We start from the raw sequence: 19,981 nt of genomic DNA, 5'->3' as shown, positions 1-19,981 counted from the left end.
AGAGAATAAAAATGTTTTTCTGTAATATCTGGCTTTAATAGAGTGATTATTGTCAGAAAGTTTTCTGTCTTACTAGGCTGTTCCTTCTCTGGTCTAGAGAGAACAGGATTCTTGGCGATTTTATTTATATTTTTTCCTGTACCAAAGGTATTTCTAGGTTGCCACGTTCTCTAGCTTCAAGTGTGGGATACAGACATACCTAATTTTATTGTATTTTGTTTTATTGAGCTTCACAGATATTGTGTCTCTTTACAAATTGAAGGTTTGTGGCAAACCTGCATTGAGATAATGTAACAGCACCATTTTTCAACAGCATTTGTTCACTTCATGTCTTGCATCACATTTTGGTAATTCTCACAATATTTCAAACTTTTTCATTATCATTATATTTGTTATGGTGATCTGTGATCAGTGATCTTTGATGTTCTTATTGCAATTGTTTTGGAGTACCACAAACTGTGTGCATTTAAGATGGAGAACTTAATTTATAAATGTGTGCATTTATAAATTACTATGCTCCACTGACCAGCCATTTTCTTCTCTTTCTCCTTCTCCTTGGGCCCCCCAAAACACAACAATGAGGAAATTAGGCCAACTAATAACCCTACAATGGAGTCTAAATGTTCAAGTGAAGGGAAGAGTCACATGTCTCTCACTTTAAATCAAAAGCTAGAACTGATTCATCTTAGTGAGGAGGGTATGTTTAAAGCCAAGATAAGCTAGAAGCTAGGCTTCTTGCACCAGTTAGACAAGTTGTGAATGCAAAGGAAAAGTTCTTGAAGGAAATTAAAAGGGTAACTCCAGTGAGCACACAAATGATAAGGAAGAAAAACAGCTTTATTGCTGATATGGAGAAAGTGTTAGCCTAATGTTTATTCACCATTCTGAAAGCTTATAGCCCTCAGAATTATGCTAAATCTACTTTGCTTGTACTCTATAAATGGAAGAACAAAGCCCAGATAACAGCACATCTGTTTATAACATGGTTTACTGAATATAGTAAGCCCACTGTTGAGATCTGCTCAGGAAATAAAACATAAAGCCAGCTATAACATTCCCTTAAACCAAAGCCTAATCCAGACCAAGGCCCTGACTCTTCAATTCTAGGAAGAATGACAAAGGTGAGGAAGCTGCAAAAGAAGCGTTCAAAGCCATCTTCATACAGAAAAGTACCAGGTAAAACAGCAAGTGCTGATATAGAAAATGCAGCAAGTTATCCAGAAGATCTAGCTGACATAAGTAATAAAGGTGGCTACACTAAACAGCAGATTCTCAATAAAGACAAACAGCCCTCTATTGGAAGAAAATGTTATCTAGGGCTTTCATAGCCAGAGAGAAGTAAGTGCCTGGCTTTAAAGCTTCAAAGGACAGGCTGATTCTCTTGTTAGGGGCTCATGCATCTGGAATGTTTAAGTTGCAGTCAATGTTTAGTCACCATTCTGAAAGTGAATAGCCCTCAAGAATTATGCTAAATCTACTTTACCTATACTCTACAAAGGGAAGAAAAAAGCCAGATAACAGCACATCTGTTTATAACATGGTTTACTGAATATAGTAAGCCCACTGTTGAGATCTGCTCAGGAAATAAAAAGACTCCTTTCAAAATATGACTGCTTGTTGACAATGCATTTGGTTACCCAAGAACTCTAATGGAGGTGTACACTAAAATTCTCATTGTTTTCATACCTGCTAACACAGCGTCCCTTCTGAAGCCAAAGGATCAAGGAGTAATTTCAACTTTCAAGTCTTATTCTTTAAGAAATACATTTCTTAAGGCTATAGCTCCCAAAGATAGTGATTGCTCTGATGGACCTGACCAAACTCAGTTGAAAACCTTCTGGAAAGTATTTGCCTTTTGAGATGTCTTTTAGAACATTCATGATTCATAGGAAGAGCTTAAAATATCAACATAAACAGCAGTTTGGAAGAAGTTGATTCCAACCCTCATGGATGACTGATGGTGTCAAGACTTCAGTGGAGAAAATAACTGCAGATGTGGTATAAATAGCAAGAGAATTCAAATTAGAAGTGAAGCCTGAGGATGTAATTGAATTGCTGCAATCTCATGATAAAATTTGAATGGATGAGGAGTTGCTTCTTATGGATGAGCAAAGTGTTTTCTTTTTTTTTTGAGAGGGCATCTCTTATATTTATTAATCAAATGGTTGTTAACAACAATAAAATTCTGTATAGGGGGGTCAATGCTCAATGCATAACCATTAATCCATCTCAAGCCTAATTCTCGTCAGTTTCCAATCTTCTGAAGCATAATGAACAAGTTCTTACTTAGTGAACGAATTCTTACATAGTGAATAAGTTCTTACATGGTCAACAGTACAAGGGCATTCATCACAGAAACTTTTGGTTTTGATCATGCATTATGAACTATAAACAATTAGGTCAAATATGAATATTCGTTTGATTTTTATACTTATTTATATGTGGATCCCACATTTCTCCCATTATTATTATTATTTTTTTTATTTTTAATAAAATGCTAAAGTGGTAGGTAGCTGCAAGATAAAGTTAGAAAACATAGTTTAGTGTTGTAAGAGAGCAATTGTAGATGATCAGGTGTGTGCCTGTAGACTATGTGCTAATCCGAGCTAGACAAGGGCAATAAAACATCCACGGATGCAGAAGCTTTCTCTCAAAATGGGGGAGGGGGTGAGGTTCTAAGCTTCACCACTGTTGTTCCCCGATTTCTCACCTGATGGCCCCCCTGCGACTGTGCCTGTCTTAGGTTGTTCCTCCCTTGAGGAATCTTACCCGTCTCTGGCTAACCAGTCATCTTCCGGGGCCATACAGGGAAATGTAAAGTTGGTAAGTGAGAGAGAAGCCATGTTGTTTGAAAAGGTTAGCTTTTTACTTCTTTGCAGATTTATGCCCTGTGGCTTCTATGCCCAGCACTTGTCTCGAGGTATCTTTACCACCTGGAGGAATTATGATACTCAGTAAATTCTATATGAGGCACGAATTCTATTTAAGGGTTGTAATTAGGAAGGAAGAAGAAAAGCTATAGAGGTAGCATATGGAAGAAAACATGGGAGGATTGATTATTTCTTTGACATATCTTCTTGTAGACTACCTTGAGCATGTATAGGTTTTAAACTACTAACTAACTTGCACACACATAATAACATAATAGGAATACAGTGACATAAACAAAGCAAATCTATAATTACCAGCCATCTCCAGTGAAGCCAAGAAAACCATTTAGGCACCCTAGGCATTTGTGAAAATTAGTCTATGATATGATGGATATTGTTCAACAAAGTGTTTTCTTGAGATGGAATTTACTCCTGGTGATGATATAGTGAAGATTGATGTAAATGGCAACAAAGGATTTTGAATAGTCCATAGACTTAGTTGATAAAGCGTTGGCAGGGTTTGAGAGGACTGACTTCAATTTTGAAAGAAGTTCTAAAATGTTAAAAACAGCACTGCATGACACAGAGAAATTGTTTGTGACAGGGAGACTAGACTGATGCAGCAAACTTCACTGTTGCCCTGTTTTAAGAAATTGCCAGTTGACTTGCTTTATTGTGATATTTGGTCTATTGCAGCAGTTAAACACCAAACCTTCAAGTCTCCAAGGTATGCCTGTATATGAGGTTAGGAAATTGTATGTTTACTGCCATCTTCGTGGAATGGAAATCCCAGATGATGCCTTTTAATAAGACTTTACTGTCAGCTTGAGATTAATATGCCTGGCATGTAATGATTGTTGAAGGATTTAATAAATAAATGTAATGCAGATGTACTATTCACAAAGCCCAGAAGCCCAGGTCCTTTCTCCTAGTATCAACAATTTTCTTTCATAGTAATCATCATTTTGTAATCATATATTTGTATAATATTTTGATTATCTTTTATTCCAAAATATTAAAAAATTCATGAAGGTTGAGACCACTTATTCTTGCTCACCATTATACCAGTAGTACTTATCATAGTTCTTTGTTTTACACATATCATATATTCAATGTGTTGAATAGTTGAAAAAATGAATAAGTCAAAAATAAAGTGTCTCCCAGGGCTCCTTTCTGAATGGCTATAGAGCTCTACCCTTGCCCAGGGTAACACCACTTCTCAGCGAACCTTCATAGAAAGAAAGCAACTTAACTTTCCACCAGGAGTGCTCCTAGACCCTTCCTCCCAACTCATTAAATTATGTCAGGCACATATGCACAATAGGAATATTTGTTTGACAACCAGGGTAAACAGACAAGGCAACTTTCAACCAAAAGTCACCAACCAAACCTACCAGTCATCCCAGACCTACCGGAGCTGGTCACTTCAGTGAGTTCAATATATTGGCACATTTATAACCCATTTGTGGCATACCAAGGTTCATTAGCACAAGTTGGGAAAAAAGCTGACCTTGAGTGTGCCTTTATTCATAATCCATCTTCTTAAGTTCCTATTTTCTCCTCCATAATATTCTCTTTAATAGGATTATTGACAAACAAAATATATCATTTTTTTTATTCAGGGAAAACCTCACCTACATCCAAAGAGGACACTTAACTTTCATAAAGATAAACCAACAAAATCACACCAGCTTACTAAGTAAAACATTATACTGAATTATTCAGCATTAAACAACAATATAATATGACATAACAAGGATGAACCCAATGATGGCAAGTATTTATTAAGCCCTAAACAAATGCCAGGTGCTGAGCTATTTACTTAAAAATTGATTATCATCTTTGATCCTCAAAACAATGATTTGAGGTAATATTACTATCTTCATTTTAAGGACAAGGAAATTGAGGCACAGTCCCCATTTTATAGACAAAGATATTACATGAACTCACATCTATTAAATATAGATCCTGGATTTGAAACTCTAGAGAAGGCATTCTTATCTGTGATTTTCACCTAGTTAAATGAGTAGGAATGAATGGAGATAAGAAGTGTGTGTGTGTGTGTGTGTGTGTGTGTGTAAAATATTTTCATCTTTTCAGTGGAGGTAAAAATCAACCCTGAAATCCTAGCTTGCAGTCTCAATCTCAGGAACAGATCCCCTATCTTTGGTGTTTCAAATAAAAATATACAATGTTTCCCCCTAAGACAAGATAAGTTTACAGATACAGTGCAGCTAATTTAAATCATGAAATATATATATCTTTCCCTCACATTTTGCTGATCAGAGATTGTTAGATGTCTCCCTAACCATATATGTTCTCTCTTCTAGTAACAGATATCATCTGTGAACAGTTAAAAATGATACTGTACAGTTCTCTTAATGCTTAATGTGGGCACTTGATTAAATTTTGGCTAATGAGTTGTGAGAATATATGATGTATGACATTTCTATTGCATGCCGCTAAAACAAAAGGAATGTCCTCCTCTTCTTCATATCTTTTTCTCACTACCTGAAATTCAGACAAGATGATAGGAACTGGAGCAGCCTTCTTAGAACAGAAGGCACAAGTTTCATGTTGAAGAAGCCAGAATAGCAACAGGAAGAAAGCTAGATCCCACGAAGATTCCTTATAAACCCTGACAAGTTACCACTGGGTTGTTATTTGAGAAAGAAACACTTCTTATTTCAGCAACTGTTGTTTTAGGATTTGTTTCAACAGCTGAATGGGGGCTCTTGGTGGTTTCACAATAAACTTTTTTTTTTGAAAGCAAAAGTTTTGCACATCAAATTATATCTATAAGTTTTTGACTCAAATGTACTGATTAATATTTATTATTCCTTTATTAGTTCTTTAAATTAAAGTATCATTGATATACAATCTTTTGATGGTTTCTCATACACAAAACAGTGGTTCAGCATTCACCCCTATTATCAATTCTTCACCCCCTCCATTGTGGTCACTACCTATCAATGTGGTAAGATGCTATAGAGTCATTAATTGTATTCTCCATGCTGTACTACTGTCCACATGACCTACCTATGTTGTGATTGTGAATTATAATGCCCCTTAATCTCCTTCTCCCTCCTCTTTGGTAACCACTCATCACTTGGTGTCTCTGAGTCCTCTACTTTTTTTGTTCGATTTCACTTTGTTGTTATACTTCACAAATGAGTGAAATCATTTGGTATTTGTCTTTCTCCACCTGATATTTCACTGAACATAATATCTCTAGATCTATCCATGTTGTTGTAAATGGCATGCTTTCTTTTCTTTTCATGGCTGAGTAATATTCCATTGTGTATATATGCCACATCTTCTTTATACATTCATCTACTGATGAACATTTAGGTTGCTTCCTTATCTTGGCAAATGCAAATAATGCAGCAATAAACATAGGGGTGCATACGTCTTTTTGAATCAGAGATCTTGTTTTCTTCAGGTAAATTCCTAAGAGTGGAATTACTGGGTCAAACAGTATTTCTATGTTTAGTTTTTTGAGGAACCTCCATATTGCTTTCTACAGCGTCTGAAACAATTTACATTTCCACCAACAGTGCAGGAGGGTTCCCCTTTCTCTGCTTCCTCGTCACCATTTGTTGTTCCTTATCTTTTGGAACATGGCCGTCCTAACTGGTGTGAGGTGATATCTCATTGTGGTTTTAATTTGCATTTCCCTGACGATTAGTGGTGTGGAGTATATTTTCACATGCCTGTTGGCCATCCATATTTCCTCTTTGGAGAAGTGTCTGTTCAGGTCCTTCAACCATTTTTTAATTGGGTTATTTGTTTTTTGGGTGTTGAGGCATGTGAGTTCCTTATATATTTTGAATGTTAACCTTTTATCAGATATGTCATTTATGAATATATTCTGCCATACTGTAGGATGCCTTTTTGTTCTACTGATAGTGTCCTTTGCTGTACAGAAGCTTTTTAATTTGATGCAGTTTCATTTGTTCATTTTTATTTTGTTTCCCTTGCCTAAGGAGATGTGTTAAGGAAAAAGTTGCTTATGTTTATATTCAAGAGATTTTTGCCTATATTTTTTTCTTTGAGTTTTATGGTTTCATGACTTACATTCAGGTCTTTGATCCATTTTGAGTTTTATTTTTATGTATGTATGAATTAGACAATAATTTAGTTTCATTCTCTTACATGTAGCTGTCCAGTTTTTAAAGAGGCTGTCATTTCCCCATTGTATATTCATGGCTCCATTATCATATATTAATTGACCATATATGTGTGGGTTTATATCTGGGCTCTCTATTCTGTTCCATTCATCTACAGGTCTGTCCTTGTGCCCATACCAAATTGTTTTGATTACTGTGGCTCTGTAGCAGAGCTTGAAGTCTGGAAGTGCAATACTCCCCACTTCGTTCTTTCTCAGGATTGCTTTGGCTATTTTGGGTCTTTGTGGTTCCATATGAATTTTAGAACCATTTGTTCCAGTTTGTGGAAGAATGCTGTTGGTATTTTTATGGGGATTGCACTGAATCTGTAGATTGCTTTAGGCAGGATAGTCATTTTGAAAGTTTATAGAAATATGGGGTCTTTCACTGAAGAGCAATTTAATCTTTAGAATACATTTTAGAATTCTATTGTATCTTAAAATCTTATCCTGACTCTTTTGAACATAAAATTTAAAAACATTTATCATTCTTAAAAATAAGCGAGTTGAAATTTTATCTGTTGAAGGCTTGTAATGAGAATTATCTCTTATGAGAAGGAGATCATTTGCTCTGCAAAAATGAATGATATCATTAAGTGATAAACTAGGGAAGAGAAAGAATAACACAAATTTAAAAAAGAAAAGAAAAGGAAGAAAGTCTACTGTCTAAATTAGATATAATATTTTACAAATACAAAGGGAGTAAGTTTTCAACACTGAATTTCTACCCAAATATAAATATTGAACAGTTTTCTTATCAAATTATCAATGCTCTTCTGGGACTGAAGGATCCCACCCTCTGTTACAAATGACTAGTCATATTCAAAAGAGAACCCAAATGCTGGGCAACTAATGTGAGATTGACAAAGTATATTTTTTACAAAGTTAAAAATATCACTCCTTTAAAAACATGAAATGAACACATGGACTATTTTATTCAACTCATCAAATGAGATAACCAGTGAGATATTAAAACCAGCTCAAACACACACACACACCATGAGAAATGCTCAAATGAATTTTCCAGTGTTCAAATTCCAGTATTCAAAAAGTATTCCTAACTGTCTTCCTTAAACATGTAATATTTCGGGTTATCTTTTCTACAAGGTATAGGTCAATTATATGTATATTGGAAAAAAATATTTTTGTTTCAATGGAAAATGATCATTTGCATCACTATGGTTAAGTATCATTTACATTTCCATCAATTTTCTGTACGTCACTATAGTGTCATTTAAAGCTGCATTACACTAAAGAATCCCAAATGATTCCTTAAAAGGTCTGCTAGACAATATCCAGCTCTTCACTGAAAGGACACCTATTCTTTTTTGCTTCTTAAAATCTTGGACAAGCTTTCCTGACAAGCTTTAACAAAGTCCTGAGACATGGTATGCTGTAAAGTGTTAACTCAGCAGGCTTTCCATGTTCAAATCTGCAAATTCTATAGAAAGGACTGGTCTTGTTTCTTGGTATATCCTGCGTGATAAAAGGCCTGTATATTTTGGAAGTTGGGCCACTCTGTATAGCTTAAGAATGTGACTTATGGTGAATGCCACCACTTGCTTGACAGGGGCCTGGGCCATGCTGTATTGGTTTGACTTCTGAAGTGACTGGCCTCTAGTAAAATCCCTGGACACCAGGTTCAATGAGCTTCCCTGGTTAGCAATGGTTTGTATATGTTGCCATCGACCATTGCTGGGAGAATTAAACTGTGTCCATGTGACCTTACTGGTAGAAGACAACTGGAAACTTGTCTCCTGGACTCTGCCTATGAACATTGTTCCTTTGCTCATTTTAATCTGCATCATTTCTCTGTAATAAAATATAAATGTGGGTATAATGATTTTTCTGAGTTCTATGTGCCCTTCTATTAAGAAGTCAAACCTAAGTGTGGAATAGAGACCTCTGATTTGTATGGGTGGACATCACTTTTGCTGGATATTCAGATAGCTGTTGAGGAAGGCCCTCAACAGACAGAATTGAGAAGCTGAGAAGCTGAGCTTGTTTATTCACGTTAATTTAGTGCTTATTAGCATGGTCATTTGTCACAGACTCAGGAAGCCTCCTGAGGCTTATCACAATGGATACTGGATAGGCTGCTTATGGCAATCTCTGCACCTCTTCACATGATGTCTGCAAACTAGGCCCCACAAATCTTCTGCAATGTGATTCTCCACTGAAGTCACCTCTCTCCTTCCCAGCTAGTCTCCCAGAAGACAGCCTGGAATTCTGTTCTCTTTACAAACTAACTTTAAAGCATTAATTCTATGACCTTCTTCCTTAGAACCTGGTTTTTACTTCTTTCAATAAGAAACAGCTTTTATGAATCAAAACAATTTTTTCCCTTCATGTGGCACAAAAAAACAAATTTTGGAAGTTAAAAATAGAACATTGGATTTTTTCATCTTCATGTTGAAAAAAATTCTAATTTTCTTTGCAGCCAGGCAGGAAATCCCTTTATGGCATGTGCTGAGTCCCCCTCATCTATAATATAATAATCTATATACTATGTAATAATATATAATTCCTATATATACTATATACTAAAAACTACTATATAACAATCTCCCATTTTTGATTCTTATGTTTACATAAAAAGATTTTTGGCAATTGTGAAAAAACACTTTCCCCTTCCAATAAAGTCTATCTTTTCATTATTATTATCTTCCCAAGTATTCAAAAATTTCTTTGAGTCTCAGAACTAAACAATGACTTACTGGTTAAATCTCTTTCCTTTCTTGGGGAAATAATCTTCATGTCTTGCTTTAATAGTGGAAGGAATGCAGAGGAAGAATCTATCTACTGGGAGGTATTACTTCCTTAAATTTACTACTCAGCTTTCGGACATTTTTACTTTTTCTACTATAGGAATTACCTTGACTTATTGGTTGGCAAAGCCAAGTGTTGCTCATATGAAACAGCTGCCTTATTCTCATATGAAGATTTTTAGTTTCATGGCAGGAAACTTTCTTTGAACATCCCTGACAGGCACTATCGAGCCTCCCCTTGAGCATGCAAAGGCACACGTTTTTGAAAAGACTGATACCATGTTGTACAATTTCAAGAAAGCCATTCACATCAAGTCATTTAAAATGGGCCACCTATGCTGTAAGCAGTGGCCCCAAACATACTGCAATTGTCTGACAGATTGATTTGCTATAAAGGTCAACTGTGACAGCTATCTTCAAACATTTTACGGCTGCTTTGTAGAGGAATTAAATAGTTGTGCTCTGTATGATTCTAAGGGCTAAAAATAGTTCTAATGTGTATATCCTATAAGAACACATATTACACTTAGTAAAAAGCAGAGTTCCTTAGCACTGAGAATTGCTCAAAAGTAGACACCTTTAAATAATTGGAATTCCATCAGTGAAAGTGTTCAAGTATGGTTTGGAGAACCACTTGGTAAAAATAGTGTATAGAGACTCAGTCATTGTAATACGTTAGTAGGATAGCATGTTGTCTTAATTTTCCTGTCTGACAGAGACTCAATGATTCAAGAGATCATTAGAATTAATGTAGAAATGTAAATGAAATTGCAGCTCATCCTACGGCTGCCATTGGGGTATATAAAGTTGTGATTATTATCAGTTTAGATGTTTTATGCCTCAATTCAGACAGTTGCCTTGAAAAAACATGATGGATTTGAGGGAGTCTGTATTCTGCCAGATTTTTTAAAAACTAAAACTAAGGCTTTGGGAGTAAATTATCCCAATCTGAGGATGAAAATCTTAAAAAATAAAGATTAGCCAAGGGGATTTAAAGAAAGCAAGATAAGTCATAGTGCAGGACTAGGCTGGGAATAATTTCTATATGGCATGCCATCTCAATTGATGGATAGTTACCTGGAACTTTATGTTGAGGAGGATTATTAGGCCTCATCTTGATTCAAATGACTAATTAGTGATGGGAGGGAAAAGTTGTAGAATAGAGTCTAGATATTTATATGGAGAATACCTGCTATGCTGGTTAGATAGAACTCAAGGAATTTATCTCCTAGGGTGTTTCACCTGCTCGTGGCTTTATCTTTGCAGCTTAGCTGCATATATCTAACAAATCAAAGCATCCAAGGTCACTTAGGTTCAAACACTGCCTCATACAAATCAAAGAGTATAATATACAAATCAGAATGCCCGTGTAATAATCTGTAATTAGAACTATTACTGTCAAGTTAATTAAAATTCCTGTGTTTTTTAGTCAAGGCATCTACACTGTTAGTGACATTGAGATAGATAAGTTAATAGTATCAATTAGGACACTGTATATTAGGTGTAACTTTCCTTTTTCTGGTATGTTCAAATTTTGCTCTAACTCCCTAACTCCCTGGACTACAACCTGGTTCCCTGTTTTGACTGTGGTCATATATTTATACTTTATGCTTTAGGATTAAACTATCTGTGGTGAAGTTCCAATTTATTTTCTTTACCCAATCCATCATGGACTACTGCTTTAGTAAACTGAAATATAAGTGAATTATTATTAAAAAATGTTTTAAAGAAAGACATACAAAATACAAGCATGTATTTTATTATTTAACTCAATGAATATAGTATAACTTCAAAATTCCTATAGAAGTTTCTAAACCTTTGGTCTCTATTTATAAACTATATTTCACAAGCAGAGTAGTTAATGAAGTGTTTGATGCTAATTAACTTAGGGAAAATTTATGATATAGTGATACTTTATTTTATATACTTTGGATGAACACATTATAGTGCATTAGAGCCCATGTATAATCAATTCAATCAGTATATTTATATTCCCTAAATGAAATGCAAAGAACAAGTTTATGATTTTAAATGGCTATAGAGGTCAATAGTAAGTTTATTTAACATTTGCGATATAAAACATAGGCAAATATTTTAAACTATATAAAATATACTTAAAACCAAGTCCTTCCCATGATAATAAACCATCTCCCAATGCAACATTATTTATATAAGAAGTTATTATTCATAACGTCATTTTGAGGGTTGAAATTTGGGCAAAATATGGAGAATACATTGGTCAAAAATTGTGTTAAGAGATGCAGCACCATTGAGTCATTCCATTATCAAAAGAAACATTTTGTAGATGTCTAAGAGGGATATTCATTTCATGCACACAGATCCCAAATCCTCTTGCTGTGATCATTGTTAACGCAAAGAGCTGCAGTGATGATTTCCATCATAACACCAACTTGCAAACCCTCTGGCACAGTTCTGTTTGCTATATTAAATTGATTCTGCAATTATACAGACATTTTTTAGCTATTGTAGGAAACTGTGAATCTTCGTTCATCAACCACCAAACTTCAGTCATTTAACCATTCAGAGTGGTTGAAAAGTGGGCATTTTCTGGCTCCTGGCCTCACTATTACTTTAACCTGCTTTACTGGCTCTCAAGCTCCAGCCTTTCCAACCTGTTATGGTTTTCATTTCTTCCCCATAAGCAGATTTTTAGAGACACCCACATTCACTATTGTCTCCCACATGCTTGTATTTAAGTTTGACTTCCTGGATAACACCTAAATCCCCAACTCACAGAAAGAACTTCATATTCTCAGAGGTAAGAGAGATCATACCTCAGTTCTTCTTAGTGTGGCCATCATTTTCCTTACCAATGTAAGATGTCTTCCTAATGTTTTACTCTCCTTATATTGATATTTTGGCAGTGGTGGAAGAAAGTCTCTATGCCCTTAAAGATAATTTCCTATCAAAGTTCAGGTATAGCTTTCTGTGGTATATCCAGCATCCAACTGCTAGAATCCACCCCAGTAAAGCTGCAAGCTTGTTGTTTCATGTCTGATGTTTTTCATACTTCATTCAAATATCATGTTTAGCTATGTTTTGATTCATCAGATACTAGGAAAGACATTTTCTCTGCCTTACAGGGGAATGGAGAAATTCCCTTACTTTCATGGAAGACTGGCCATGTGAATATCTGTTGCACCTTTGGCATCTTTCTAGCTTCATTCCTATGGGAACTATCTAGAGATTAATTTGGAAAATTGAACTTACCACTATAATGGTCTCTCTCTCTTTTCCTTTTTTTTTGGTATCATTAATGTACAATTACATGAGCAACATTATGTTTACCAGACTCCCCCCATTATCAAGTCCCCACCACATACCCCATTGTAGTCACTGTCCATCAGCATAGTAAGATGCTATAGAGTCATACTTGTCTTCTCTGTGCTATACTGCCTTCCCTGTGCTCCCCCTACATTATGTGTGCTAAGTGTAATGCTCTTTTTTCCCCCTTATCCCTCCCTTCCCATCCACCCTCCCCAGTCCCTTTCCCTTTGGTAACTGTTAGTCCATTCTTAGGTTCTGTGAGTCTGCTTGTTTTGTTCCTTCAGTTTTTTCTTTGTTCTCATACTCCACGGATGAGTGAAGTCATTTGGTACTTGTCTTTCTCTTCCTGGCTTATTTCACTGAGCATAATACTCTTTAGCTCCATCCATGTTGTTGCAAATGGCTGAATAATATTCCATTGTGTATATGTACCACATCATCTTTATCCATTCATCTACTGATGGACACTTAGGTTGCTTCCATTTCTTGGCTATTGTAAATAGTGGTGCAATAAACATAGGGGTACATATGTATTTTTCAAATTGGGCTGCTGTATTCTTAGGGTAAATTCCTAGGAGTGAAATTCCTGGGTCAAATGGTATAATGGTCTCTTAATGTCTAATCAATCACCCAGTACAGGGATAGCACTGCTAATAAAATAATTTCACACTTTTATGCTTTCTTTTGTGAATGTTTCTTGGGAATTTACACTATCCTTAAGTAAAGAATAATCATGAGGAGCAAAGATACACTTCTACTGGCAATACCAGTCTGATGTGCTTTTATATACACTGTAATGCAAAATCAATTGAACTGTATAGATGCAATTTCATAACACCTCTAAACCTATGTCAGATCATCACATCATGAACAGCACCCTCAAGCCCAGCAATATAAAAGTGGTAAACATGGTGGCCAAGTGCAACCTTAAAAAGTAGATATTCTTCTTTAAGAATTACCTGCCCTGATGTTCTTTGTCTAGGGAACTCACAAGGTGGCCAGCTAATCTTGCATATGCTTTTGCATTTGATGTCAAACATACCAAAGGAAGATATAACCCATGTCAAAGTCTTGGTTGGCCATGCTTTAAACTTCTGATGTAGAAGGATTACTACTATGTTCACAATAATTTGTTGATATTTTAAAGTAAGGCTAAGTTATAATTCAACATTCACCAAGGATCTACTAAGTGACAAAATCTGTGTTACTAGCTGCATATGTGAGGACAGATAAAAAATACAGTTGAGAGATAGCTCTTCTCTAGGAACTCATAATACATTCTAAAACATGCATAGTATCAATGGCCAGAAAATAATACCCAAACAGCAGGCAGTCAGAATAATCACAAAGGGGCTGTACGTGCTCTAAGAGCACAGAGGAGAGAATTAATTCTCACTTAGGTGTGGGGATCAAGGAAGGCTTTGAAGAAGACGTGAATATGAGCTGAATCTTTAGGACTGGTTGAACTTTGACAGGCTGATGAAGAGGCCTGGTAGGGCAGGGGAGGGTGGTGGGGGATGGAGGGAATGTGTGCATCTTAAGAAAAAGGGGTGAGGGGGATCCTTTAAACGATGTAAGTTTCTCTTCTGTGACTGCCACACATTTTTGACTTTGTAGAGGAAATGGAAGAAATTCTGTTGAACCCCTTGTTTTGGCTGTTCCAATGTGATCACAGCCTTGCTTATACGGATTGTCAAATAAGAGATGAGCTCATAAAAGAATATTAATGTGTCGTTTTTATTGAGCAAAGTAGCATTACAGAAAAGGTGATTTCAAAGGCACATGGCTCTTTCATTACAGCCTTTGGGGGCCATGTTTGATCACTGAAAACAGGCTGCTTTGTTCCAGCTCTCTCTGATGGTTGGCACTCTCCTGAATACATATGCTCTGACTTGGAAAGAATCCGTCTGTAAAGATTTAATAGATTTGAGATTTGCATATTCAAAATATATGTCGTGTTTAAAATGAAATGAAAACCATTTTAATATCCATATCTATATATACACAAACACATAGTGCGGATACACATCTCAGCAAATTTTTAAAAGGCAATTACACATATTATATGTGCTTGTTCTAGATTCTGGAAGTTGGCCACTTTAAAAATTAACCATTTTATAGTTTCACCAAGGAAAAAATATATCTTAGGAAGACATTATATTATAACAATGTACAGGAACCCTTCATGTTTCAGGGATTCAAGATTTGCTGAATGTTTTTGTTACCTTTCATGCACGTAACTTTCTAGCATTGGGTGTCACTGACCACTCTATTGAAGTGAATTAGCAACTTCGGCATTAGAGGAAACTGGACGTCACAAATAACCGAAGATAAATGTAGAAGATTAGTATTTGTATGAAGTTCTTTTCCTTATATGACTGAAGGAAATGATTTTCTTCTTTCAAAAAGAGAAAGATGCTTGGAAAGAGAACAGAAGAGTCAAAAGCTTTTTGTGTAGTGACTAAAATTCTGGGGGTTTTCTCCTCATAGAATTCTCTGGCTTCTCTTCTCTGTGACTTGATATGTAATCTGACAGAAATTCGTCTTTTAATTTTGAATTCCAATGGAACCTGTGAAAGAAAGATGGCGTGCCTTCCAAGTCAGTCAGTTGGTACACAATGATCTATAATTAGACACTGCATGGAAATAAGCCCAATAGACTTCAGCTGAAACAGAGTATGTTATATTCTGTTCTATTTCATGTAGTAAGGAAAAATCTTACCATATCAGTTTCCTACTAAAAATCTCTCTCTTTCCCTGCCCCAACATCGTCCATTTCACTGACACTAAATGGCATGTCCTTCCCTCTCTGGTTAATTTTGCAACAGTGCCAGAACAGAGACTATTTTAGTTACACAGTTGTTACCTAGACAGTGCTTTCCAAGTGGTAATGTACTTATGTATCATCCGGGGATCTTATTAAAAATGCAGGTTCTGATTCAGCAGGTTGGGGGGTCTGGCCAAGAGTCTAACAAGCTCCTGGGTAATGCAGTAGACCACACTTTGGAGAGCAAGTACCTACATTTGTATGGCCTTTCATTAAACTGGTACTAGTTCCTGGACCTTGACAACTGAGACTATAGATTTTCTGACTCGAAGGTTGCTTCAGACTTTGATTGGTCTTTTTTGTTTTTTGATAATTTCAGAAAGATGCTGCATGATCTGGACTCCCTCTATTTCTCTAGTCTCCTTTCTTACCACTTCCCCTTTCTTACTTTACTTTTGAGACATAACAAATTCACTCGAAATTTCCAGATTGTATCAGGCTCTTTCATGTCTCTGCATTTTCAACTATTTCCTCTGCCTGTTCTAATACCTTGTGATGCTTCAGTTGTCATTTCCTCCAAGAAACCTTCCCTAATCTCTTTCCCACGTAACTGCTAATTAAATGCCTCTCAATGCCTCCCACTATGTCCTGTACTCCCTATATTATGACTTTCTCATAACCTGTTACAATGTCTGCTTACTTATCTGTTCCCTTCAAGACTGTGCTTCTGAGGGGCAAGAGATATGTATTTACCTCTGATACAATCATAATGCCTGACACATAATAGGTTTTCATTGAAGTTTTGCTGAATGATTGAGGCTAGAAGGTTGATGTGTTGTTGTAGCTATGCAATAATATAATGCAGCATTTTCTTTCATGAAGCTTAAAGTTGATTGGGACTGATTAAAACTAAAGTCAGTAAAAAATGAAGTACAGGAAGAGATAATACTAAAGATGTAAAATGTTAGTATGTGGTTAATTGCCAAATAAAGATCATAGAAAATAACAATTCCAAGTTCACTGGAGGAAAAGTCACTCTAGGTTTATTATTATGTTTTAATATTATAATTGTTCCACAAAAGATTTGAGATGGCTGACATTATGTATTGGAGTTAATGAAAAGTATTAATGCATATATAGTTAAGGAAAGGAGGGAGTTATGGGAGTATATACTAAAACTTGAGAAGACACACTAGCATGTCCACAAAAAATGGTCCCCATTAAACAATAAATAATAAGTTTGCTGTGATAGATTTTCATTTCCACTCTCTGCCTGGGAGGATGGAGGATGACTTCTGTGAGGGCATCAGCAGCCGTCTTGTACTCTAGCTTCTGGGTAAATTTGGCCAATGAGGTGACTTAGCAGAGGATCAAATAGAGGGAGAAGAGTGAGGTCAGAAGAGTGATGGTCTCTTGTTGCCTAGAACTGGTTGCCCCTCTGTGTAAACTGCCCCTTTATTGAAACCTCTTCAAATTATTCTAATTTGAGTGTGTCCCCTGCTCCCTGTTGAGATCTGATAAAATTTCAGAATTGTTTAAAGCTAGATTGGATGCCAGGCTTTTATGATAACCATTAATGCTACAAAAATGTTCTAGAAGCCTACTGTATATCAGGCGAGATTCTATGAGGAGCTCAAAAGAGAAAAAAAAAGAAGCCTAAAATTTTGTGCTCATATTATTCACATTTTAATATGGTAAAAATATTATAAATCATGTTAGAGGCAAGAGAAGACTGGTAGGTTTTAATACCCCCCATTACACCCACCTTCAGTTTACTGAAAATTGTACAGTGATAATATTTCAGAGAGGTAATTTTGGGGTTGTTCCCTTTTTAGGGGTAGATTATCCGGAATTTTTGCCTGTCCTCTTTTCTGCTGCCCATCTTCTCATTATCAGAAGATATAAAAGAAAATAAATAGATGAAAAGATTAGCTTTAGCATCTATAATAAAAGGTTTGTTAGAAAGGAGACTGAAATCCTCATCTAAAATGAAGTTTTTCAGTTTATCTGGGCTGATCTGCCCTCTATTGCCTTAAAGATGTTGAACAATGTTTCCAGCTTCTCAAAAATCAAGAGAGAAAATGGACAAAAAGTCTTATACTCCCAATGATGAAGAGAACCACATCTAATAAATAGATATGGTGCTCTTAATATAAACCCCTGGTGTGCAGACCCTCTGTCTTTGGATTACAACCTTGTTTGCTGTAATTACTTAGATCATTGTTGACTCATATAAGCCTAATTCTGTGACCCAGAGAAAACAGATCATAAATCACAGCAGGGGAAGTCATGTTTGCTGTTTGACCTTGGAAAGATGAGCTAAAGGTGATAAGGAAACCATGAATTCAATTTACAATGATAACAAAAATAAAATGGTTTATACTTTGCCCAGTGGATGAAGTGAAAATCTAATATTTTTCCTGGTTCATGCTGATCATTTTACCAAACTTGATTAAATTCCTGTTTAGTAGGTACTAAGAGAAGAACTGAATAAAAACACCTTAGATGAGGCTTGTGGCTTCTACTTTATTACTTAATTCTCTTCACTATTTAACTTTTTTTAAAAACTGTTTTTCACTCTCCTTTTATTCAGGTTCTATTTATGAAATGTTTGGAAATGAATGCTGTTTGTCAACAGGAGAAGTGATTAAAATTACGGGCCTCAAAATTAAGAAGATCATGGCTGAAATTTGTGAGCAAATTGAAGGGTGTACATCTCCACAACCGTTTGAACTGCCTATGAATTTTCCAGGTTTGTATATTGGAACCATTTCTCATTTATAAAACTGTATTGCTAATAGACATATGTACCTATACAATTGAAAACAATGAAAAGGTGGTAGGTTTCTTATTTCACTCTAGGGCAATGGGTAAAAACTCATAATTTTTATAATTCAATGATTTTAGGAATAATAGAAAACAAGTACTTCTCCCTTTTTAAAATAAACATCCTTTACTTAAGACTTAATAGTTTATGTTAACAAATATTTAGAAAGTTTCAACTCCATGCACCACTAGCTATACTAGATATAAAGACTGAATTAGTCAAAGATATATTTTCATAAGTCACATAGAACTAACTAATATCTCTTAAACAAATCTGCCCTCTTTATTCCAGCTCCCTGGATCACGGCTGCGCTTCCCTGTCTGTTCTTACTGCCCTGTTTGTTTGCTCATCTTGTCTAGTTGAGTCTACTCTGCCTTCCAAAGTTACCTCAAACATCATGTGTTCTAGAGATATCTTTCTGACCTTCTAACTTTCTAACTTTTATCTCTCTTTTATGTTCCCATGATTTTGTGGGCACCATAGTGTGTGCCTTATTGAGTAGTCATTGATGGTTTTCTTACTTGTCTTATTCTCTAGACCAGGGATTGGCAAACTTCCCGTAAAGGATCAGATAGTAAATATTTTAGATTTTACTACTGATGTCCTCTGTCACCACTACTCCACTGTGATGTAACATGAAAGAAGCTACAGATAATACATAAACCAAGAAACATGGCTATGGTTCAATAAATATATATATAAAACCAGTTGGCCAACAGAATTTTCTCTGTGAACTTAAGTTTGCTGACTGCTGCCATAGCCTAAAGCGTCTTGACAGGTAAAATATGACATATGTGATTTTGTGTTTCTAGTACCAATTACTTTTTCTGGCACAGAGAATGTGGTCAATAATTTATTGAATAAATGAATAAAAATTTCGTGGAAGAGAAAAAACCTAGTAAGCATTCGTAATACAATTTGGTTACTGGTATGATTGGACTATGTATGGGTTCTATGAGAGTTTTGATAAGGAACATCTAACTCCAGTTGGTCGTGTTTCAGAACATAGATTTTAGAGTCTTTGCATCTTTTTTGTTTGTCACTTTTTTGTTATGTAAACTTGCCAAGTTTACATATAAAATGGGGATAATAATACTATCTATCTCCTAGTGTTATTCAGAGGATTAAATATTAAAATATACCTAAAATACTTAGAATGGTATTTATATAACAAGGACCATAAAAAATGTCAGTTTTTACTACCATTATTATTATTATTGTTACCATTGGTGGAACTAGAGAAAGTTTTTCAGAAAACGTTGTACTTGAGCTGCGGTTTGGGGAATGAAAATA

The 19,981-nt window shown here is 35.6% G+C and overlaps 1 protein-coding gene across 1 annotated transcript in view; it reads left to right on the top strand.

The window, feature by feature from the left end:
* THEMIS (thymocyte selection associated) overlaps positions 1–19,981 on the top strand; it is a 166,051-nt gene that overhangs the window by 17,088 nt on the left and 128,982 nt on the right. Inside the window, exon 2 of the mRNA XM_036994001.2 lies at positions 18,455–18,613. Coding sequence (XP_036849896.2) covers positions 18,455–18,613 — 159 coding nt within the window. The remainder of the gene's footprint in view (positions 1–18,454; positions 18,614–19,981) is intronic.

The sequence above is a fragment of the Manis javanica genome, chromosome 13 (assembly GCF_040802235.1).
Source record: "Manis javanica isolate MJ-LG chromosome 13, MJ_LKY, whole genome shotgun sequence".
Classification (NCBI taxonomy): domain Eukaryota; kingdom Metazoa; phylum Chordata; class Mammalia; order Pholidota; family Manidae; genus Manis; species Manis javanica.
This window is presented reverse-complemented; position numbering and strand designations above follow the sequence as displayed.